This window comes from Capricornis sumatraensis, chromosome 10, assembly GCF_032405125.1.
Source record: "Capricornis sumatraensis isolate serow.1 chromosome 10, serow.2, whole genome shotgun sequence".
NCBI classification, from domain to species: Eukaryota; Metazoa; Chordata; class Mammalia; order Artiodactyla; family Bovidae; genus Capricornis; species Capricornis sumatraensis.
This window is the reverse complement of record NC_091078.1, coordinates 90,681,734-90,707,601: the sequence shown is the minus strand read 5'-3', so window position 1 is coordinate 90,707,601 and position 25,868 is coordinate 90,681,734. Positions and strand designations below refer to the sequence as shown.

The following is a 25,868-nucleotide window of genomic DNA, read 5'->3' as shown; positions in this document are numbered from 1 at the left end:
GCAAATGCCCTGTTTTAGCTTGAATGTTTTATTGAGCACATGGGAAGAGCTCTTCCGCCAAAAATAGGGATGGCTAATGAGGAAAAATTGGTGTTTTCAGTCGGCCAGTTGGTTTCTGAGATAGGGCCATCCATTCAGAGATAACTATATTCCACAGAAAAGACAGAATAATGATCAGAGCCTTGGAGTTTTGAACCAAAACAAAACCAGTTCTGTAAAATGTCTGAAATCAGTTTGATGCATCCTCTTCCAAATACCTTCTGTGATAACACCCATACATTTCACTCCTGACACCAAAACAAGTTCAATACAATTCTAAAAGGAAGACATTCCTGTTTCAAGCTTCTTGCCAGCTCTATAACTGCAGCCCTTACCTTTTAAGGTGAGGCACAGGAACCAAGAGACTGTGTGCAGATTGAGCAAGTTCCACCATAACCTGCCTTTCTTGGGAACTATTCTGAAAATTATGCTCCGTTCTCAGAAAGACCTACTGGGTTCCCTGGGAGTACACGGTTAGTGCAGGACTTAGAGCAAAGGTACATCCACCATTTCCACGCCTGCTTTCCCACAGCAAAGAGTATATTTTGGAGGGAGCTGATCTCCAATTATTTAAGGGTTAAGAGGAGAAGGCTGGACTCACCTGCAAATGCTGAGAGTTGTCAGCCATGCTATCCTCTCGCCTGCGGACTTCTTCCAGTAACTGGGCGTTCTTCTTTTTTTCCAACTGTTGATTGTGCTTCAGGTTAGCCACCTTCTTGTTCTGATCCTTCATATGCCTGAGAAAAGTCAGCACAGCTTGGTTAAATTCAGCCATTGGAAGATAATGTGTTATCGTAATAGAAGTACCCAGTATAGAATATTTTGATGTGTGTTCCGGAAAATTTAGGACTTCAAAACATTCCATTCATTCAACCACAAATATGTCTGAAGCACCCACTTACCACCAGGTGCCAGAATGGCAGTGAGGCTGCTGTGGTGAATGGGGCAGGTATAGTCTTCACCCTCCTCATGGAGCAGAAGTCCAGTGGGGAGAGACAGACAAGTACCCAGAACACACAACTTGAGTTTCCATATGTTGAAGGAAATACATAGCATGCTGTAAGAGATGATGATGTGATTATATGTGGACAAGCGGTACGGTGGGGGAAGGACTGCAGTCACTGTGGTCAGGGAAACCTCCTAAGGAAACAAGACTATGGCTGAGACTCAAAGGATTCAACCCAGGAGACACTAGTGGAGGAGCCCCTTAGGTAGAGAGAACAGCAGGTGTTATTCCCAAGGCAGGAAAGAACCCAGTTACTTCCATCAACTGGAAGGCTATAGTGAAGCTAGTCCAGGCAAGACAGAGGGACAGGGAGCAGGAAGGTCCAGGGTTGGGGAAGAAGTAAGATAGGAAATGGAGCTGCAAAGGTAGGCGGGACTCAGGCCACACAGAGGGCCCTGTGGTCTGTGAGGAGGGCATTTACCTTCTTCTAAGTGGCTGCTGTTCTAATTACTATTATTCTTTTGGATCATGTTCCTATTTTGAAATCATAATCTATTACTTTGATTTTAAAATAATAATTACAAGGCTCCAATCAAATACACTGTCATCACTTAGCTCAAGCAGAGTAACACTTTGGCTAATCACCGTGTTAAATAAAGCCTGAGTGGTTGGAATAAAGGTTCTTAATGAATCTGTAGGATTTCAAAGTGAAAATCATAAAGCGATCAAGTGAATAAAAGACTAAGGATAGAAGACAGTTTTCTTAAAAAAAAAAAAAAAAGGTGTGTATGTTGGAGGGAGTTACAGACTTCATGTGGACTATTTCACCAGCAGCATTTAGCAAAACATTCCACAGATTAAGGCAACCATGTCGACAGCAGCTCCCATAAATCTAATCCAACGCGTGAGGAGACAGGAGGGCAGTACAGAGCGCTCAGGAGCAGTGATTCCAAAAGAGGAGAGCCCTGGAGCAGAGTCACTTGGGGGTCCCCGGTAATCCTTCTGTGACCTCTCCCCAGCACTGCTGAGTCAGCCACTGTTACTGAGCCCTGACTTCCAACAGAAGGGTATTGAGAACCACTGCTCTTGCAAACTTATGGATGAGATGAGAATTAGATGATAAACAGTAAACATGTCCAGATGAAACAATAACCAGGTGGTAGCCCCGCTCAACAAAAACCCCTTATTTCTAGTCCTTATGAAATTATATACTCCCCTACACCCTCCAATGCCAAGAAAATTAAGTTCAAGAGAATTGTTTATTAAGCTGAGAAATCTATTAGAAATCTTGCTAATAAAAATATTCTGAACACTTTGGCTCTTTACAAATATTTACAGAACCAACTGAAGCAGTGATTTAAATACTCCTGGTGGCACGTATTAAGGGGATAAAAGGTGAGGTGGAATAATCATCCCTTTACTCATTATTTAGACTGGATAACCACTGTCTGATATTTCTCATTTTTAGTGAATATAGTATTACATACCTATGAAGCTATGAACTATCTACTTTTAGAAGACTGTCTTTTGGTTACTATGTAGGTGTTAAGAACGACCTCTTGCTTCCTAATTGAACAAGAATATAGAGGTTTCAAAGTTCACACTAAGCCAGGGGAAGCACATTTTCTTGTTGCATAGGAAGTAAGATCAGTAACAGAATGCGATGGAGAGGTCCATAACACTAGTGAGACTGTTCAATTAGAGAACATCTTTATAACCAAATACTTTTTTATTACTTTAAAATCCACACTTATATAGAATTAATTGCTAAATATTTCCCCTGCAAGTACCACAGTTAAATACAATAGATTATTATTGCAAACATCATTTGCACTGTTAAGAAACTCCCACATAGTTCTTGAAGCAGTGCTATTCTCACTAAAATAGTCCATCCAATTAAAATAAAAGTATTCTCTAGCTTGCTGTTGAGAGAGCATCATACTTTCAAAAATACTCATTTGACTGAATGAATGCTTGCATTGATATCATTGTCACTTCTCTATGTTAATATATATTTAATTGATACAGTAATAATGTTTGAATTTAGAAACCATGTGAAATACTTTCAAAAACCTTAGACCTTCTCTGACACTCAAAGTAAATACTACTTTCACCAGGTGTGAGATCTCTTTCATTTATTTAAACTTTTAGGATTTTAAGTTCTCCTCCCTTTAATACCATATTTTTCCCACTTATCAGACTGTCAGGGCTTAGCATCTCTCTTCTTTTTCATTCTTCCCAAAGGAAAGGAAACTGTTCTCTATTATGACATAGCCCAGAATATAGGGCAGGACATGCATATGTTTCTTTAAGAGTATGTGTATTTTTGCATATAAACTAAAAGAAAGCTTCCTTCTTTTAAAATCTCCACAGAAACAATGTCTGTCATTTTTTAATCCACTTGTTCTCAAAATCTTTACATTGATAACATTCATTGTTGGAGAGGATTCAGGAATCCAGCTCTGTCATATGTCACAAATTCAATTAAAAAGCATTTTTAAAAACCAGTTTGTAAGTATCCACTGAAGGGTACATACCTTTTGCCCCAGCAAACCCATTTCTAGGCAAGTGGCCTTCAAAAATGCTTGCATGTGTGCACAGATATATGGGTACAACAATTTTCGTAGTTTTGTAAACATGAAAATTTGATAAATGCCTAACTGTCCATCAGATGCTTTTGAACTATGTGGTGATGGAGAAGACTCTTGAGAGTCCCTTGCACTGCAAGGAGATCCAACCAGTCAATCAGAGAGGAAATCAACCCTGAACATTCACTGGAAGGACTGATGCTGAAGCTGAAACTCCAATACTTTGGCCACCTATGTGAAGAACTGACTCATTGGAAAAGACCCTGATGCTGGGAAAGATTGAAGGCATGAGGAGAAGGGGACGACAGAGTATGAGATGGTTGGATGGTATCATCGACTCAAGGGACATGAGTTTGGGTGAACTCCAGGAGTTGGTGATGGACAGGGAGGCCTGGCGTGCTGCAGTCCATGGGGTTGCAGAGAATCAGACACAACTGAGCGACTGAACTGAACTGTCCATCAGAAGGAAACTAGCTGAAGAAATCAAGTACATCCTTGTTATAGAATCCCAAGCTAGCTAAAGACATTCAGGCAAAATTGAAGTATGGATGTGGAAAAAATTTTCAAGACATATTGTTAACCAAAAACAGAAAGCAGTTTGCAGAATAATACATATAGTCTGATCCTACTTATGTTAAAATATAAAAGCCTATTGGGATGTTTACAGGCACTCATATGGAAATGGCCTGTATATATACTCCTGGAAACTCCACCCCAGTCTGTAAACAACAGTTATCAATGAAGAAGGTACTGAGATTGAAGAAGCGGGAGCTCTCACATCCTAGTGTATTTGTGTGTATGTGTTTAAGTGAGGTATAAATACAGATAAGGACAGGTACAGATACTAAGCGCACAAGTCAATGATTTTTGACCAGAACTTTGCCATCCCCTAGCCTCATGTTCCTTCCTTCCCTCTGTGACAAAGTAATCTCTACTCTGACTTCTATCTACATGTATTTGTTTTGTCTATTGTTGAACTTCAAAGAATCATATGGTATATGCTCTTTTGTGTCTGACTTCTCTGACTCATTGTAGGATTTTTGATATCACTCAAAATGTTGTATGTAAGTTCCATTTTATTGCTGAATACTATTCCATTACTATGAATATACCACAGTTTATTTAGCTATTCCCTTGTTAAGTGGGCATTTGGGTTGTTTCTGATTTTTTTTTAAAGAATAAGATTGCAATGAACATTACTATACAAGCTTCCCCCACCCCCACCCCACCCCCGCCCACCCACCGTGGACATATATTTTCCTCTCTTGGATAAGTAACTAGACGCAGGTTTAACTTGAAGTGTAAAATGGTACAACCACAATGGAAGATACTTTCTGAGTTAAATGAATCTTCCAGGAGCAGCTGCAGTGCAAGGACTAGTACTATAAACTCTGGAGCCAGACTGCCTGGGTTCCCATTGGAAGTCTAGTAGTTTATAGCTATGTGGCCATAGGCAAATTTCTTAACTTCTCTGTACTTCACACATGAAATGGGAATAATTGTGTGTAACTCAGAGTTGTTGAGAAGAGTTGATGAATTTGCATAGGCAAAATGCTTAGACAGACTACAGGATGTTCCCTCTCTCTCACACTTAGTTTACAATATGAATATAATGATGCCCTGTGCAATATTGTGAACACATATTTAGTGTCTTGCTCCCCTCACCAGAATAGCAGGGATTCCAAATACTTCAGACAATGGACTTTGGAATGCATTATTACACCCCTTTTGTCATACATTTAGCTTCTACTTGTGATTTCCTTAATAATAAGATAAGTTACATTCCCGAAACCTTACCCTAATAGAAGTGTCGCAGGAAGGTCACGACAAGCCTGGGTAAGTGAGCTGGGGTCCTGAAGTGACTGCACAAGTAGATGGGCCACACACACACACAATGGAAGCTGACGATGAGTACTGCATGCTGAATTTCCCATAATAAAAGTTTTTACTTTTAACCACTGAGATGATCTCATTTTTAAAAAAAGCTTGTAAATACCATTCAGTACTTCAGCATAGTTATAAATTTTAGAAAGCTGTCGGAAATATTCTAAAGATATTTTTAGAGCATGCACAAATGTGCTGAATATCATGAGCATGATATTCCTTCCTTAAAAAAAAAAAAAAAAGTATCTGGCCAGCTCTGGCTACTTGAATCTTACTCTCCTCCCAACAGAAGGCAACAAGTAGGATCAAGGTTTTAGGACTTAGTTCCAGAATGAGCCAGACGTCTTGAACTTTGCATTCTGCAGCCTCTACTCAAGAGCAGCCTACCAGTTGGGCCAGGAGCATCGATGACTGCCTAGGTCCTTACCAAAACCCTCCAGCAGGATGCCCACTATCTTCTCATGCTCCCTCCTTGGCTTCCCTCCTCAGTAGACTCCCCCTCCCCTCCTTACCTGCAGTCCTTTCTCCCTTCATTCCCTGGCGGTGAATACCCTCCCATCTCGCTCTTCTCTGTTCCTGCCTCTCCTGTGGTATCTGGGGTTGCATGAGGACCCAGAGATAAGGACACCTCAGTTAAAGCACATGATGCCAACATAACTTAGACTGACATAATTTATCATGTACTAGGATTATCAGGTATACCATGAACCTGATAATATTGCTAAAGAAAGAAGGGTTAAAGGCAAGGGGGTGTTCAGATTTGAAAACTTGAGAAGTGGAGCTTCCCAGAGACAATGAGAGTCCTAACTTTTCACCTTAGAGTATCAGACTCCACCAGCAAAATTCTCCTTGGAGGAGAAGATTCTGTATGTCTATTCCTCATTCAGTCTGAAGAAATGAGTGAATCATTTGAGACAAAGCAGGTCAAGAAACAAGATAGTAAGATGCCCAAGACCAATGACTTAGCTGCCAGATTGGCTGTATTCTCATCACAGAGGCGACACTTACAAAGTGTGTGACTCTGGGCAAATTATCTCATGGGGGGTGAGAGGCATTAAATGATTTCATAAGCCTAATGTTCCTACAACAGTTCCTTGAACATAGTGGATAATTTATAAATGCTAGCCTGAACCCTCTGACCCAAATAACACTCTTCTAAAGTGTGTATCTATTTCCCTCACCTCATTTGCCAACAAGAGCCAAGAAAACCTAGAGAAGAGGTTACAGAGCAGAAAATGGTCACAATTAGCAGAGAAGGGTTTGTTTTTCTATAGATATTTCATGTAGGGGAGGTTTCAAAGGGATGACCTCTTTCAACTGTTCTCCTTTATTCCAGCCCTGCAGAATCTCCTCACCCAAAGTATCAAAGGAGCACTGCCTTAAGTATGAATGGAGCCCAGTGACTGACAGCCTAAGCTCCAGACAAGAGATGATGGGGGCCTGTTAGAGAAGACCCCAGGGATAGAGAGCAGAGAGAGGCAACCCTCTCTGATACCTCCTCACCCTCCTCTAGATGTACTCGGTAGGACTGTCATCAGAGGAAACAAACAGAAAAGGCAAGGCCTTTTTTTCACCTGCTTCAGAAGTCAATGTTCAATCCATGGGCATCTATTAATAAGGCACTCTTCCATCAAGCAGACTATACAATACCATTGTAAGAGTCATATGATTACCTAAGAAGCTTGGCTCTTTCTATTTGCTCTTACTACTAAATAAATTTCTTATCACTTGGTCTCCCAGGTAGGTATGGTGACCCAGAGGGCATGGGCTGGTCGTGCAGGTCTGAGAATAAGAATTCTTCTACAAAGAAGAATTCAGTCTCATATGATGAATATCAGTTTATTGTCAATGAAATGAAACTCAGATAAAGTAAAAAGAAATAAAATAAAACTGGACCAATGAATGTAACAGGGCTGGTAAAAACACAGTAACAACCTAGAGTTCTCATACCTATAGTCATTCTTGAAATTAAACTGAAAGTCTAAAAGGTTGAGTCCAAAAGAAATAAGCCTTGTTTTTCTTTCTTAATTTATATTCAATAGATACTTAAAAAAAATCTACACAGTTCACAGCAGGCTGATGGCTTGTTCTCATTTATGCTGCTTAGAAAAGCTTTCTAAAGACTAAAAATAGGGATCAGCAAACTTTTTTTCCATAAAAGGCTATATATAGTCAATAACTTATGCTTTTGGAGCTATGCAACCTTTGTAAACAGTATTCAACTGTGTCTCAATTTTGTCATTGTAGCATGAAATCAGTCACAGATAACATGTACCCAAATGGGTGTGACTGTACATGAATAAAACTTTATTTATAAGAACAGGTGGCAGGGCTGAATTTGGCCCATGAGCCACAAGTTGCTGAAGCCAGGTAATGACAATCACAGCAGCAAATGCTCACATCCCATGATGTGCTCTAGGCACTTTACATACACTAGCTCACTTAATCCTCACAACCCTATTAATCAAAAGTCTTTTGGTTATTCTTACAGCTGAAAGTTACAGAATAATTGAGCAGCAGAGGCAGAATTCTGAATCATTCTGGCCCAGAGGCTACCCCCAGCCCCTTAATATCTGTGCTGTGCCAACCAACTGTGGAGAATGTTGCAGAACTCCTTCACACCACTGTCTCACTTTCTCCTCTCTCAAGCAGCCCCAGAAAGCTCTAGGGAGGAGAAACAGACATGCTCAGGATATATTCTCTGTTCCATAGTTCAGCTACTTTAAGGTACACCACTCCAAACTTCACAGGATGCTGAGAAGCAACTTGGTTGACTGTTAGAGAACTAGATACGTATGAGGTAATTACCCAAGAATATTAGCTTTCAGCCAGGGGAGCTCTGGAATGGAAGGTGGGAGCTTAACAGCTTTAGACTTAATGCGGGCAGTGATAGTTACTGAAATAAAGACCCAGCTAGGAAGCTGAACACAAAACCAACAAGGACACCATGCAATTTCCCATTAATTTCCGGTCTCTGGACCCGTTAACCTCAATGTGACCATTTTTGAACAAATGATTAGCTTTTATGCATGAGTCTACCTCCACAAGTAGAAATATTTAGTGTATTTCATATTCTGGGACTTCACTGCCTCATAAAGAGCTTGGCCCTTCCTCCCATACAAACAAACTTAAATCGAGATTAAGAATTGGGAGATGATAAAATAAGCGACGATGAAAGTAGAAGCTCAACAAAAATGGAAAGTAAGAGAAACACAAAGGACCAAGGACAACTGCAGATAACAGGTAACAGACCACAGGACAGAACTTCTGGGACCACGAGTGCAAAACCAAGGAAAGATCCAGACCTAAGATTAAAACTCCTGCCTTGTTCCTTCCAATTTTCTCCTTGCACATCATTTAGTTCTTTCCAAATTGAAAAAAAAAAAAAAGGAATCTGAACACTTTAAAAACAAAACGTTTGTATAATTGCCACAATTCCACAGAGCATTGTTTTTTATAAAAGCCTCCAACTCCACCATTAGACATAGGAACATTAGGGCCAATTTGGTAGGGTGTCAGTTGTATTTACAGTTTGGGGTAATATAAAAACATATGGAAACTGTGAAAATTGACCCCCAGGGGGCTAATGTCTGAGGAAACCAACATTCCACAGTCTGGCCAGAGGTTGGGGGCGATTTGCCCAGACAATATACAGCCAAAGCAACCTATGAGCACAGGGGCACTTCATGTATGCAAGACCTATTTTTATTGCATTCAACCTGGAATTGGCCTATAGAAGCCCAGACATAAAATAGAGTGAAGGCATAAGAAGATAAAAATCTTTTATGCTGATTTTCCAAACTAGAGTACAGGAATAATGTGTTAGAGTTTATATTACTTCCTATCAGAAATCAATGTTAAAATATCACTAAATAATAAAACTGCCCTCTGTTTCCAGATGTCATAGTATGTGCCAGGTACTGTGCACTATAAAAATATAATTTCAGTTAAAACAACATCCTTTTACAGATAAAGAAAAGGAGGCTTAGAGAGGTTAAGTACTGACCCAATATAATATAGTTAATAAGCAGAGGATCCATAATCCGAGCCATCATTTCTATGATGCCTAAGCTCACGGTCTCATCTAGTATGCTATATTATTATACATTATTATGAGAGCTTTGCCATAAAAGTAAATGGGTGATTCTGGCTAGATCTAAATATATCTGTATCTATATATATATAGATATACATATATCTATTTTGAGAGATACAATCCTTTCTTTTCTTTTACCTAACAGGAAGGCAAAGCACCAGACTCAATAAGTAAGTTATACTCTCTTTAAGATCTGGACCATCTGAGGCATGGCTTATCAGAACTTCCCAAAGATAGTTTAGACTAACACCAAATCAGTTTTCCCCTGCTGCCTAACAAATTACCACAAATTTAGCAGCCTAAAACAAACACTTATTTATTATCTCACAGCTTCTGTGAGTCAGAAGTCCAGGCACAGCGTGACTGGTCCCTGTGCTCCTGGTTTCACCAGGCTGAAATCAAGATGTTAGCCAGACTGCATTTCTCATTTGCAGGCTTAAACGGAGAAGACCGTACTTCCAGGCTCATTCAGGTTATTGGAAAAATTCCTTTCTTTGCAGCTGTAGGAATGAGGTTCTCAGCTCTTCACTGGCAGCGGGCTGGAGCTGGAGGCTGTCCGCTGTCCACATGGCTGTTATGGTCCCTTGCCATGTGGCACTCTGCACAGCCAGGTCACATGGCTGTGTGGTTCTCTGAGGCCAGCAGGAGAATCTCTCTCTCCAATCTGCTAAGGAAGAGTCTTACAACAGGAGTGATATCCCATCATCTCTGCCGTATAACATACCTATTCAAAGACGTGGCATCCATTACTTTTGCCATATTCTATTTAGCTACATATAGGTCACAGGCCTTACCCACACTCAAGTGGAGGGGGTTATTCAAGAGTGTGCAAACCAGGGGACAGAGATCATGGGGGCCATATCAGAATTCTCTCTACCTCATGTGCTACCCAGCAGAATTTCTTCCAGTTGTGGAAGAAATACAGTAGCCACTTGTCATATGCGGCTGCTGAATAGCTAAAGTGCAGCTACTAAAACTATAAAATTGACTTTTCAAGATTATTTAATCTTAGTTAATTTAAATGTAAATAGTTACATGTGGCTAGTAACTACCATATTGGACAGCAGATATTTGGACATTAACCAATATTCAAATTGCATGCTAATTTTATTAACTTTTTAAACCTTTATTTTGTTTGTGCTAATCTTTTGAATGGTTTCCCAATCTTTTTATTGCTAATTTCAGATATTTCTTGGGGACTACTTACTTCAGTATCTACCCAACAGACTTATTTTTTCCATTTCCCAAACTTCTTCCAAAACATTATCACCAATGTAACCTAAGGCATTTGGAAGGCCTAACTTATGGCCAATAACGGGTTATGGAAATTTACGCATCCTTATACTTTCCCAAGTATTTATCTCCATGACAACCCCCTGAAAAGTAAATGCATGTCCTTTCCACTCTTCTCATAACTCAAACCTCTTGTAACTCTTAGTCTAATGTCAATGAGTAAAACAGAATCAGTGGTGAGTAGTGGACAAAGTGAAAATCAATGAGGGATATCCAAATGGCAGAATTATCATCAAAGAGAGTGCAGGCCACTTCCCTCCAGTTGTATGAGAAGACAGAACAAACCACTTCCCACACAACTGCCTCAACACACCTAACCACTTCCAAAATGAATCACTGTAATGCCCCACCTATTTCAGTTTCACTTGGTGATGTTTTTCTTCACTTGGTGATTTACAGAGAGTGTTCTGGCAGTACTAACTCTGGAAGATGTTAATAACTGTTAACAAAACAAAAACAGAAAACAAGAAAAGAAAGGCAGGCTTCAATAAGCCTTGATGACATAAATAGATATGAACTACCTTCTGATGCTGCAGGACTTTTCAGAGCCTTTACTATTTTAAACAACCTAGATGTCCATCAGCAGATGAATGGATAAGAAAGCTTTGGTACATGTACACAATGGAGTATTACTCAGCCGTTAAAAAGAATACACTTGAATCAGTTCTGATGAGATGGATGAAACTGGAGCCAATTATACAGAGTGAAGTAAGCCAGAAAGAAAAACACCAATACAGTATACTAACACATATATATGGAATTTAGAAAGATAGCAATGACGACCCTGTATGCAAGACAGGAAAAAAGACACAGCGGTGTATAATGGACTTTTGGACTCAGAGGGAGAGGGAGAGGGTGGGATGATTTGGGAGAATGGCATTCTATCATGTATACTATCATGTAAGAATTGAATCGCCAGTCTATGTCTGACACAGGATACAGCATGCTTGGGGCTGGTGCATGGGGATGACCCACAGAGATGTTATGGGGAGGGAGGTGGGAGGGGGGTTCATGTTTGGGAACACATGTAAGAATTAAAGATTTTAAAATTAAATTTAAAAAATTAATTTAAAAAATAAATAAATAAAAATAAAAACAAACAAACAAAAAAGTACACTGTGAATACAAGTAATAAGATCTGATAGACAGAGTGCCTGAAGAACTATGGACAAGGTTCATACAGGAGGCAGTGATCAAGACAATACTAAAGAAAAAGAAATGCAAAAAGGCGAAATGGTTGTCTGAGGAGGCCTTACAAATAGCTGAGAAACGAAGAGAAGCAAAAGGCAAAGGAGAAAAGGAAAGATATGCCCATCTGAATGCACAGGACCAAAGAATAGCAAGGAGACATAAGAAAGACCTCCTTCGTGATCAATGCAAAGAAATAGAGGAAAACAACAGACTGGGACAGACTAGAGATCTCTTCAAGAATTTTAGAGACACCAAGGGAACATTTCATGCAAAGATGGGCATAATAAAGGACAGAAATGGTATGGACTTAACAGAAGCAGATGATATTAAGAAAAGTGGCAAGAATACACAGAAAAACTATACAAAAAAAGCTGTATATGATCCATATAGCCACGATGGTGTGATCACGCACCTAGAGCCAGACATCCTGGAGTCCACAGCCAAGTGGGCCTTAGGAAGCATCACTATGAATAAAGCTAGTGGAGGTGGTGGAATTCCAGCCAAGCCATTTCAAATTCTAAAAGATGATGCTGTGAAAGTGCTGCACTTAATATGCCAGCAAATTTGGAAAACTCACCAGTGGCCACAGGACTGGAAAAGGTCAGTTTTCATTCCAATCCCAAAGAAAGGTGATGCCAAAGAATGTTCAAACTACCAAGCAACCACTCATTTTACATGCTAGCAAAGTAATGGTCAAAATTCACCAAGTCAGGCTTCAACAGTATGTGAACCATAAACTTCCAGATGTTCAAGCTGGATTTAGAAAAGGCAGAGGAACCAGAGATCAAATTGCCAATATCGACTGGATCATTGAAAAAGCAAGAGACTTCAAGAAAAACATCTACTTCTGCTTTATTGACTATGCCAAAGTCTTTGACTGTGTGGATCACAACAAACTGGAAAATTCTTCAAGAGATGGGAATACCAGACCACCTTTTCTGCCTCCTGAGAAATCTGTATGCAGGTCAAGAAGAAACAGTTAGAAGTGGACATGGAACAACAGACTGGTTCCAAATGGGGAAAGGAGTACATCAAGGCTATATATTGACAATCCGCTTATTTAACTTATATGCAGAGTACATCATGAGAAATGCTGGACTGGATGAAGCACAAGCTGGAATCAAGATTGCCAGGAAAAATATCAATAACCTCAGATATGCAGATGACACCACCTTTATGGCAGGAAGAAAGAGGAACTGAAGAGTCTCTTGATGAAAGTGAAAGAGGAGAGTGAAAAAGTTGGTTTAAAATCAACATTCAAAAAATGAAGATCATGGCATTCGGTCCTATTACTTATGACAAACAGATGGGGAAACAATGGAAACAGTGACAGACTTTATTTTCTTGGGCTCCAAAATCACTGCAGATGGTGACTGTAGCCATGAAATTAAAAGATGCTTGCTCCTTGGAAGAAATGCTATGACTAGCCTCAGTTCAGTTCAGTCGTTCAGTCATGTCTGACTCTTTGTGACCCCATGGAGTGCAGCATGCCAGGCTTCCCTGTCCAACACCAATTCCCATAGCTTACTCAATCTCATGTCCATGGCATCAGTGATGCCATACAACCATCTCGTCCTCTGTCATCCCCTGCTCCTCCTGCCCCCAATCCCTCCCAGCATCAAGGTCTTTTCAAATGAGTCAGCTCTTTGCATCAGGTGGCCAAATATTGGAGTTTCAGCTTCAGCATCAGTCGTTCCAATGAATATTCAGGACTGATTTCCTTTAGGATGGACTGGTTGGATCTCCTTGCAGTCCAAGGGACTCTCGAGAATATTTTCCAACACCACAGTTCAGAAGCATCAGTCCTTCAGTGCTCAGTCTTCTTTAGAGTCCAACTCTCACATCCATACATGACTACTGGAAAAACCATAGCCTTGACTAGACGGACCTTTGTTGGCAAAGTAATGTCTCTGCTTTTTAATATGTTGTCTATGTTGGTCATAGCTTTTCTTCCAAGAAGGAAGCATCTGTTAATTTCATGGCTGCAGTCACCATCTGCAGTGATTTGGGAGTCCAAAAAAAATTAAGTCTCTTTCTGTTTCCATTGTTTCCCCATTTATTTGCCATGAAGTGATGGGAACAGATGCCGTGATCTTTGTTTTCTGAATGTTGAGATTCAAGTCAGCTTTTTTTTCACAGTATTCTTTCACTTTCATCAAGATGCTCTTCAGTTCCTTTTTGCTTTCTGTCATAAGGGTGGTGTCATCTGCATATCTGAGGGTAATTGATATTTCTCCCAGAAATCTTGATTCCAGCTTTGGCTTCATGCAGCCTGGCATTTCGCATGATGTACTCTGCATATAAGTTAAATAATCATGATGATGTGATCATTAATCTAGAGCCAGACATCTTGGAATGTGAAGTCAAGTGGGCCTTAGAAAGCATCACTATGAACAAAGCTAGTGGAAGTGATGGAATTCCAGGTGAGCTGTTTCAAATCCTGAAAGATGATGCTGTGAAAGTGCTGCACTCATTATGCCAGCAAATTTGGAAAACTCAGCAGTGGCCACAGGACTGGAAAAGGTCAGTTTTCATTCCAATTCCAAAGAAAGGCAATGCCAAAGAATGCTCAGACTACCACACAATTGCACTCATCTCACATGCTAGTAAAGTCATGCTCAAAATTCTCCAAGCCAGACTTTAGCAATATGTGAACCGTTAACTCCCTGATGTTCAAGCTGGTTTTAGAAAAGGCAGAGGAACCAGAGATCAAATTGCCAACATCCGCTGAATCATGGAAAAGAGCAAGAGAGTTCCAGAAAAACATCTATTTCTGCTTTATTGACTATGCCAAAGCCTTTGACTGTGTGGATCAAAATAAACTGTGGAAAATTCTGAGAGATGGGAATACCAGACCACCTGACCTGCCTCTTGAGAAACCTCTATGCAGGTCAGGAAGCAACAGTTAGAACTGGACATTGAACAACAGACTGGTTCCAAATAGGAAAAGGAGTACGTCAAGGCTGGATATTGTCACCCTGCTTATTTAACTTCTATGCAGAGTACATTATGAGAAACGCTGGACTGGAAGAAGCACAAGCTGGAATCAAGATTGCCGGGAGAAATATCAATAACCTCAGATATGCACATGACACAACCCTTATGGCAGAAAGTGAAGGGGAACTAAAAAGCCTCTTGATGAAAGTGGAAGAGGAGAGTGAAAAAGTTGGCTTAAAGCTCAACATTCAGAAAACGAAGATCATGGCATCTGGACCCATCACTTCATGGGAAATAGATGGGGAAACAGTAGAAACAGTGACAGACTTTAGTTTTTGGGCTCCAAAATCACTGCAGATGGTGACTGCAGCCATGAAATTAAAAGATGCTTACTCCTTGGAAGAAAAGTTATGACCAACCTAGATAGTATGTTCAAAAGCAGAGACATTACTTTGCCGACTAAGGTCCGTCTAGTCAAGGCTATGGTTTTTCCAGTAGTCATGTATGGATGTGAGAGTTGGACTGTGAAGAAGGCTGAGCGCCGAAGAATGGATGCCTTTGAACTGTGGTTTTGGAGAAGACTCTTGAGAGTCCCTTGGACTGCAAGGAGATCCAACCAGTCCATTCTGAAGGCGATCAACCCTGGGATTTCTTTGGAAGGAATGATGCTAAAGCTGAAGCTCCAGTACTTTGGCCACCTCATGGGAAGAGTTGACTCATTGGAAAAGACTCTGATGCTGGGAGGGATTGGGGGCAGGAGGAGAAGGGGATGACCCAGGATGAGATGGCTGGATGGCATCATGGACTCGATGGACGTGAGTCTGAGTGAACTCTGGGAGATGGTGATGGACAGGGAGTCCTGGCGTGCTGCGATTCATGGGGTCGCCAAGAGTCGGACACGACTGAGCGACTGAACTGCACTGAAGCAAGACGAAAATATACAGCCTTAATGTACTCCTTTCCCCATTTGGAACCGGTCTGTTGTTCCATGTCCACTTCTAACTGTTGCTTCCTGACCTGCATACAGATTTCTCAGGAGGCAGGAAAGGTGGTCTGGTATTCCCATCTCTTGAAGAATTTTCCAGTTTGTTGTGATCCACACAGTCAAAGACTTTGGCATAGTCAGTAAAGCAGAAGTAGATGTTTTTCTGGAACTCTCTTGCTTTTTCAATGATCCAATCGATGCCGGCAATTTGATCTATGGTTCCTCTGTCTTTTTTAAATCCAGCTTGAACATCTGGAAGTTCATGGTTCATGTATGGTTGAAGCCTGGCTTCGAGAATTTTGAGCATTACTTTGCTAGTGTGTGAGATGAGTGCAATTATGTGGTAGTTTGAACATTCTTTGGCATCACCTTTCTTTGGGATTGGAATGAAACCTGACCTTTTCCAGTCCTGTGGCCATTGCTGAATTTTCCAAATTTGCTGGCATATTGAGTGCAGCACTTTCACAGCATCATCTTTTAGGATTTGAAATATCCCAGCTGGAATTCTATCACCTCTACTAGCCTAGAAAGCATATCAAAAAGCACAGACATTATTTTTCCAATAAAGGTCCATCTGGTCAAAGCTATGGTTTTTCCAGTAGTCATATATGGATGTGAGAGTTGGACTATAAAAAAAGCTGAGCACCAAAGTATTGATGCTTTTGAACTGTGGTGTTAGAGAAGACTCTTGAGAGTCTCTTGGACTGCAAGGAGCTCAAACCAGTCAATCCTAAAGGAAATCAGTCACTGGAAGGACTGATGCTGAAACTCCAATACTTTGGCTGCCTGATGCGAAGAAGTGACTCCTTGGGAAAGACCCTGATGTTGGGAAAGATTGAAAGCGGGAGTAGAAGGGGACAACAGAGGATGAGATGGCTGGATTGCATCACCAACTCAATGGACATGTGTTTGGGCAAGCTCCAGGAGTTGGTCAGGGGTATGAGTGCCTGGCATGCTGCAGTCCAAGGGTTTGTAAAGAGTTGGACATGAGTGAACGACTGAATTGAACTGCAAATCTCCAAAAAAGGGGCATAGTACAATGTTCATTAGACTTATTTGATGCAAATCCTTTCCCCCCAAGATCTTAATGCTGAATTATTGCTCTGAGGTACACAATCTGAGAAATAATAATGTTAACCAGAGTTTCCCAAACTTCAGTCATTAGTGTATCATCTCACTGATTTTTGTTACTTACTATGTAATTTTTCTCTTTAAACATTTTTCACCTACATACCTTTTAGCCTTAGACTCATTCTAATCAAGTATTAGTATAACCATTTGTTTGCCCTGCAAGCTATGGATGTTCAGTGAGAAGAGGCATAGCTAACAAAATATATAAATTTTCTTCTGTACTACAAGCATCCTAATTTTTAAACATGCAATTAAAAAAACAAAGATATCAGTTGGAAATGACTGATACAGCATTAAAGAACAAGAGGAACAGGAACCATGTCTCTGTCTTCCCTGCATAGCAGGTGAGATTATTGAAATTATTGCTCAGAGCAGTTCAGTGACTTGCACACACTCACTCATGTCTACGACCTTCAGTGTCATGGGGGATTGCCAGCTGAGATAAAAGCAGTTAGGACTGGTTGCCACTAAGCTGGTCCCCAGGTTTCCTCAGTTAGGGCTTCTTGAAACTTCTCCATGTTGAGTACTAAGGTAAGGCATTCTCCACTGTACTTCAGCATCTTCATATTCCCTGGGAGGTGTAGATGGTTGACCTTCACTTTCCCCTTAAGAAATTGTAGCCCCAGCCAACCTGGAGATTCTGCTTGAAAACAGAACAATGCCTTTCTTTCGCTTTACAAAAGCAGTACCAACAGGCCATCCAGGCTGAATCAGGAGGGCCCTGGCTTAGCTCTAGTAGCTTCTTCTAGTGACAGATCCAGAGTGACAATGAGACAGAATGACTTGGGCCCTGACTGCATGGGTCAAAATGCAGATGAACCATTTCTTCACTGAAGGACCTACAACAGGGGAATTACTTTTCTTGTTTCCTTCTCCACAGAATAGTATATGAATAGTAAAACTACACTCAAAGGAAAAATAAGAGTAAGGTAAGGCATGGAGAATGCCTGGCATACAGTAAGGGATCTATAAACACCTTATAGTAATTTTAATGATTAGGAAAATAATAACTGCAAACAGCAGTAAAAGTGGCTTCGGTTCGCCATACATCTAGGCTGGCTTACTATAGGAACAGACACCTTTGCTCAGTGACACCTGTTAAAGCGTACTGTGTGCTGGACAAAGCTCCTGGAAAGAAGGCCCACACACCCTCAACACCATGCCCCGGGACTTCACACCATGAAGAGGGAACCTATCTGAAGTCCTGGGTTATCTCAGTTCTACGGTGAAAAGTTCAGACCTCAAGAGGTTTGAAGGCTTCTGGAGGTGGCAGTTGGATCATACATCTGCTGTTGCCCTATTGGTTGTGTGCCTCAAGTCTGGGGTTTAAGTTGCTTTAAAAGCAATAAAGATATAAAGATATGACATTTCTTGACTCCCTGAGTTTATGGAGCAGGACTTGGCTCTGTTATATAAGTTAGGACCACTCCCAGCCACTTCATAGTATATATTTGGATAGATTTCATCCCATCTATCCTTCCAGTGAATCAATGCACTCTTGTTCTCTCAATTGCCACTGTGAAAAGGTCTTCTACTTGATCGTGATTACTCAAGCCAAGACAATTAGAGAATACCAAGAGCCAGCCTAGACTTCTGTCTGCTACAGGAAGTTTCCTGAAACACAGTGACCTCTTAGACCTCCTCCAGAGCCTACCTGCAGATTCCTGACCACAGGATCATCAACCTTCCCTCTAATGCTTCCCCTTCCCTGATCCCATCTTTTTCTTTTACAGATCCAGTCCTCCATACTAGAGTTGTCATAGGATCTTTACTAGCAGGGATGTAGGAAGATCCTGAGCATCTAGTTTTTCATCTCCTTTCTAGTTTCCATTTGGAGAGCAATGCTTCTGGATCTCCACGAGGCAGAGTGGCCCAACTTTTAGGAATATTTTTCCATCTAAAGTGAAAGTGAAAGTCACTCAGTTGTATTCAGCTCTTTGCAACCCCATGGACTATAGAGAACATGGAATTCTCCAGGCCAGAATATTGGAGTGGGTAGCCTTTCCTTCTCCAGGGGATCTTCCCAACCCAGGGATCAAACCCATGTCTCCCATTTTGTAGGTGGATTCTTTAACAGCTGAGCCACAAGGGAAACCCAAGAATGCTGGAGTGGGTAGCCTGTCCCATCTCCAGCGGATCTTCCAGACCCAGGAATCAAACCAGGGTCTCCTGCATTGCAGGCGGATTCTTTACCAATGAGCTATCAGGGAAACCCATCTAAAACCCATAGAGCAGCCACCAACACTCAGTATGTGTGCTATAGAAGGAAGCATTTTCTTAGCATTTCTCTGGACTAGGCAATGCACATGTTTAATCCTCAAAACTACTTTGTGATGCAGATATTGTCATTCCTATTACAGACAATAAAATTGAGGATGAGCCATTAACCAACATGCTTAGAGGACTCTTCCATTTGAAAGAGCTGAGTTCTATCCCAATCTGTTATATTCCAAAACTCATGTTATTTCCCTAAACTATCATTGCTGTTCTTGGGTTTACTTTGCTTGCTAATTTCTTATTAGAGCTAACCAGAATATACCTTCTACTACAAACCAACAAAAGCACCACTACCCAGATATAAGACTGTTTTCCCAAAGCCATGTCACCACCACTCTCCATCAGCAGTTCCGAACATCTCTTCTCACCACAAAAAAACACAGCAAATGCTGCATTTCTTACATCAGAAGATACACATACACATATGTTGTTCTTCAGTCACTAAGTTGTGTCGATGCTTTTGCAACCCCATGGACTGCAACACTCCAGGCTTCCCTGCCTTCACTATTTCCTGGAGTTTGCTTAAATTCATGTTCATTGACTCAGTGCCATCTCATCCTCTATCGCCCTGTTCTTCTGCCCTTTGCCCCAGAGGAGCCTGGCAGGCTATATAGTCCATAGGGTAGCAAAGAACTGGACATGACAGAAGCGATTGAGCCTGCATGCACACAGGCTACTTACATTTATTTCACATAAACATATATACTGATATACCTACATACTTATTAGTTATTTCACACATACACACTTATGAAGTGCCTGTGAAGGCATCTCTTCTTTAGGCAAAGATTCTATCATCTATTTTGAAAAAAGACACTGTTGTGCAGTGCTTAGTTGCTCAATCGTGTTTGACTCTTTGCAACCTCATGGACTGTAGTCTGCCAGGCTCCACTTTCCATGGGGATTCTCCAGGCAAGAATACTGGAGTGGGTTGCCATGCTCTCCTCCAGGGTATTGAACCCAGGTCTCTCACATTGCAGGTAGATTCTTTACCATCTGAGCCACCAGGGAAGCCCAAGAATACTGAAGTGGGTAGCCTATCCCTTCTCCAGGGGATCTTCTTGACCCAGGAATCGAACCAGGGTCTCCTGCATTGCAGGCATTTCTACAAGAGACTAAAAACTTTTGAGATTATGAAGAAGGATGGAAAGACGAGAGGAAACCTTTGCGTAACGTCCAAGGAAACCATTTACCCAGTGAATGGCTAAAGGTTTGGGGAATAACTTAAGTTTAATAATGTTTTATAAAGCACTTATGGGATAGTGATGAATGACTATTAAATATACCTATAGTGTAATTTGGGATTCCCTGGTAGCTCAGCTGGTAAAGAATCCACCTGCAATGCAGGAGACCCTGGTTCAATTTCTGGGTTAGGAAGATTTGCTGGAGAAGGGATATGCTACCGACTCCAGTATCCCAGGGCTTCCCTAGTGGCTCAGATGGTAAAGAATCCACCTGCAATGTGGGAGACCTGGGTTCGATCCCTGGGGTGGGAAGATGCCCTGGAGAAATGAATAGATACCCACTCCAGCATTTTGGCCTGGATAATTCCATGGATTGTATAGTCCCTGGGGTCACAAAGAGTTGGACATGACTGAGCCACTTCCACATAGAGTAATTTAGACAGAAAACTAAAGTTACAGTGTACAAACTGATTTTTCTACACCAATAGGTAATGTCAAGTTATTTATTTTTTTTACTGTTATGAGAACAAATATCTTCAATTAATTAGATGAATATAAAAACGTTTAAGATTCAAGGTAAAGTAGGAAAAATAAAGTCATTTGCCAAAAGTAGGTGTTTTGCTCTGCTAAGTGGTCTTAATCTCACTTTTCACCCTATGCAGTGATTCTTAGTACTAAGTCCATTTGATGAACTTATAAAATCACCTTATAAAATCAGAATTCTTCTTCATCCAAAAGAGGAGATCAGAAGTAAAAAAGATTTTCCTCTTTCCCAATTGAAGAAACCAGAAATCCTATAAATTCAGCATATCCAAAGTTCACCCCATGAGGAAAGCAATGTGCTATTAGAAAATAATGTATTAAATTTTTACTAAAATTTTGTACCATGGTGAATTCAAGTCCTATGTTGCTTGCATTTTTAATTAACTGAGTTTATTTCTTTTTGAACTTTCTTTTAATTTTTAAATACTACATTTTAATTGGAATCTTCTGTTTCTGTCCTGAATATAGAGGTGATATAACTAGGACCTAGATTTCCTGGCTGTTGGCAATCAGTTTCCATACTGTTGTTTGGTAGAAATTGATTAAAGTCCTGGTAACACCTAAACACATGCTGGTTTAAAAAAAAAAAATCACAAGTTTCTCACTGACTGAACTGTTAGGAATGGAGTATTTTATGATACAGATTTACAAATATCTATGAACTGGAAGCATTTCCTGGGTAATTAATCAAACGGAACTTTTATATAGAAACACATCTCCATCGAGTTATTTACAAAAGATCCCACAAGCTGCAATGACTAATTATAAGTCTCAGACCTGGGCAGTTTGCTGAAATGCTTTTCTTCAGGTCATTAAAAATACCAATGACAACATACAAATTCAGAAAGAAGAATAAACTAACGACAGGAAGTTATAATTACAGAAAGGAATTATTCAAAGTATGCGACCTTTGCACAGAAATGATGTCCGTTTATTCAATACAGCAGACTCTCCTCTATTTTTCCCCTTTGGTAGGTCTGCTGTAATTGCCACTAACATTAATGAGAGATATGTGCTAAAAATGAATAGCTTCTAACTCCAGCCATCTGTGCATTCCCGGTAGGAATAAAACTCAATGTCATCGCTACCCTATTGGATTTCTCGGTAATGCTCTTTGCTGATAAGAACTTTGAAAAAATACCAATGAGTTTTTTTGCTTTTTCTTACTCATACAAAGCATGCCCATTCCCCTTGCTACATAAAGGAGTCCATTCTACTCTGAGTTCAGGCAGCCACTGAGAGGTGGGGTGAGATAAATCCCTGCTTATCAAGATAACTGTTTCCCCACTCCGTATAAATGGAGACAAAGTATACCCAGACTCTAATGATTAAAATGGCCAAATTCTTAGCAGGTTAACTCATTATTTTTCATCCCTCTCATGCCAGCCCTAAAAGCTAAGTAGCTGTCTTAACAGCCTACAGCAGTCACTTCCAAACAACTCTCTTGCCCTACACCTATGCTAAAACTCAGGTAATTCATTTTTCCTTTACGAATTACTGGCTGTCAAGAATTTGACAAAGGTCCCGGGCTTTAATGGAGACCTTTGAAAAGAGAGACCCTGTGCTGGAGAACCCAAGGAGGGATGCTGGGGCACCAGGGAAGCAGGAAGGTTACGAAGACATTGGTCAGGAATTAGAAAAAAATAATACATATATATGATGGAAGACAGCCTTATACGGTGGAAGAGAGGCTTATGTGACTATCTCCAGTCACAGCCAAGTGTTTCCTCAGTGACAGCTGGGAACATACAGCACCCCAGGGCCACACAGTTACAACTTCACTTCCCTGAGCAGCCAGCCAGCCTATCCTCAGCAAGCCCTTTTCAAGGGCCCCTTCTTACACCCTTCGTGGAGGCGGAGGGAGGGTGTGCTAAGCCCTGCTTCTGAAGATCCAAGGGTTTGATGGGTCAGGTGGATCACTTCTTCCTCTCCAGCTGCATAGAAGGCTGTAGTACTTGGGATCCTCTCTTAGATCTTAACATTAGGTCTAGCTTTATATGACATGTGATGACAGAACTGCTAAGAATATTTATTAGCTTGGCTAACAACTAAAGAAAAAATGGTAATCACAGCTCTCTAGAGAGGCTTTTTAAATTTCATTTTATGGCACTATAAAATGAGGCCATACCCTGAGCATTTAAATGGGCAAATTATTTGCTTGGAAGGGGCTCAAAATTTGAAGTTTGGTCATATCAATAGACAAAAGCTAAGTGAATATTCAAGATAAAGTCCATTTCAAATGTAGCTAAGCCATCACCAAAAGAGGGTAAGCATCTATCTGATATAAGTGACCACATGTGTGTCTGTAGGACGATATATGTCTTGGGTCTAGATTACACTTTGAATAAGTTCTTAATATTTGGTAAACTGTCCCTAATCCTATTTCATGGAAACCTTGAAAAAGTAGTGCCAAGGTAAAACTGTCAGCTGGTAATCTGTAAGCAACATATTATAATAGTATAAATTCACTTACTTTCCCTGAGAGCATAATTTTTAAAGCTACTAATTTATTATTTAAATTGCCATTTTATTATTTAAAATATTACTTATTTCTAAATATCAGCTATTGTGTACTGGACAATCTTTTTAATAAAGTGAAAAAGTGAAAGTCACACAGTTATGTCTGACTCTTTGTGACCCCATGGATTATACAGTCCATGGAATTCTCTAGGCCAGAATACTGGAGTCGGTAGCCTTTCCCTTCTCCAGGGGATCTTCCCAACCCAGGGATCAAACCCAGGTCTCCCACATTGCAGGCGGATTCTTTACCAGCTGAGCCACAAGGGAAGCCCAATCTTTTTAATAGAGCATAGGAAATATAAGTGTAAAATTACCAGTACACAAAAAAATATAAGAAAACCTATATATGATAAGGGTCTAGTATCCAGTATATATAAATAACTCTTTGAAATCAACAATAAAAAGACAAATACAATTGAAAATGGGCTAAGGATTTGAAAAAACATTTCTTCAAAGAAGACACACAAATAGACAGTAAGTTCATAAAAAGACATTCAGTATCTCTAGTCATTCAGTTCAGTTCAGTTCAGTCGCTCAGTCGTGTCTGACTCTTTGCGACCCCATGAATCGCAGCACTCCAGGCCTCCCTGTCTCTAGTCATTAGGGAAATGCAAATCAAAAGCACAATGAGATACCACTTCATAATTCCAGGGCGCTTATGATCAAAAAGGCAAACAATAACACATGTTGGTGAGAATGCGAAGAAAGAGGAATAATTATATGTTGGTGGTGGCAATGTAAAATTAGGACAACCTCTGTGAAAAACAATTTGGCAATTCCTCAAGAAGTTAAGCACAGAGTTACTATATGACACAGCAATTCCACTCGTAGGTATATACGCAAAAGAAATGAAAACATATATTCAAACAACAACCTGTACATCAATGTTAATAGCAGCATATTCATAATAGCTAAAAACTACAAACAGCCCAAAAGTTGATCAGGTGATGAATACACAAACAAAACTGGTGTAAACCTACAACGGAAGGTTATTAAGCAATAAAAAGGAATGAAGTACTGAAACAAACAACGTGAATGAATTCCAAACACATTATGCTAAGTAAAAGAAGAGAGTTACAAAATATCATGTATTATATGACCCCAGGTATACACAATGTTTCAAATATGCAAATCCATAAAGACAGAAAGTAGACAAGGAGCTATGGGAAGGGGAGAAATACCTGAGGAAATGAGTGTGCCTGCTAATGAATATGGGTTTCTTTCTGAGGTGACAAAAATTTAGTTCTGGAAAAGGACAGTGGTGATGATCGTGAAATGTGAAAATAACATCAACCACTGAAGTTATACACTTTAAAAGAGAAAATTTTATGGTGCATGAATTATATCTTAATTTGAAAACTATACCCACTAGTATTTAAAAAGTTAAATAGTACAAAACAATTTATTTTTTAAAAACGTTATATACCCTCTCCACCTCCCCAATAACCACTTCTGGTATCAGGGGATTTTGCCAATCTTTCCAGAAATTTTTTATGCATAATGCACAAACAGACATGTATCCTGTTTTGAAAATACAACAGAGAATTTTATATATTTTACAATATGTCTTCGACTTCTTTCCGTGGAAGGAATGTATACACTGGAGTGTGGATAAAGGGGACGGAGGGAGATGGTGAGCTCAAAGAGGGAATGCCAAGTAACAACCTGCAACCCCATCCACTGGAGGAGCAAGAATCCGTCAGGTTCTCAAATTTTCAAACGTCCGTGCAACAACACTGCATGGATATCCCACATAGAATCTCAACAGATTAAAAACTAAATTCTCAACTGTCCTCTCTCCCAAGTCCAAAATCACCCTACTTCTTCTGCAGTTTCTCCTCCAAAGACATTCAAGATTGGGAGTCAAGGAGGAATAAGCCTTTCATCTCCCAACACTTCACATGAAATGAATCACCATGATCAGCCATTTTCATTTAATTTAAAGTGTCTATCAAAACAGTTACCTCCTCTCGATTCTTACTGCTGCTATCTTAGCTCACGCCTTTGATTTCTTTATCCAGACACTGAAATAGCTCCTGTCCTTCTCCACTGCCAATCTGTCTGTTCTCCCACAGTTCTTCCATCCATTTACCCATTTATTCATCCAACAAATATTTATGGAGCAATAACTATGTGCCAGGAAAAGAAGAAACAAAGATGAAAAGGAAATTGTCTTTATCATTAGACAGTTCAAAGTTTAGTGGAAGGGAAAAACATGTAGCTGGAAAATAACAGTGCTTTTTACAACACTAAA

At 40.2% G+C, this 25,868-nt stretch overlaps 1 protein-coding gene across 1 annotated transcript in view; it reads right to left on the bottom strand.

The window, feature by feature from the left end:
- ERC2 (ELKS/RAB6-interacting/CAST family member 2) overlaps window positions 1-25,868 on the bottom strand; it is a 773,878-nt gene that overhangs the window by 260,110 nt on the left and 487,900 nt on the right. Inside the window, exon 13 of the mRNA XM_068983117.1 lies at window positions 641-776. Coding sequence (XP_068839218.1) covers window positions 641-776 — 136 coding nt within the window. The remainder of the gene's footprint in view (window positions 1-640; window positions 777-25,868) is intronic.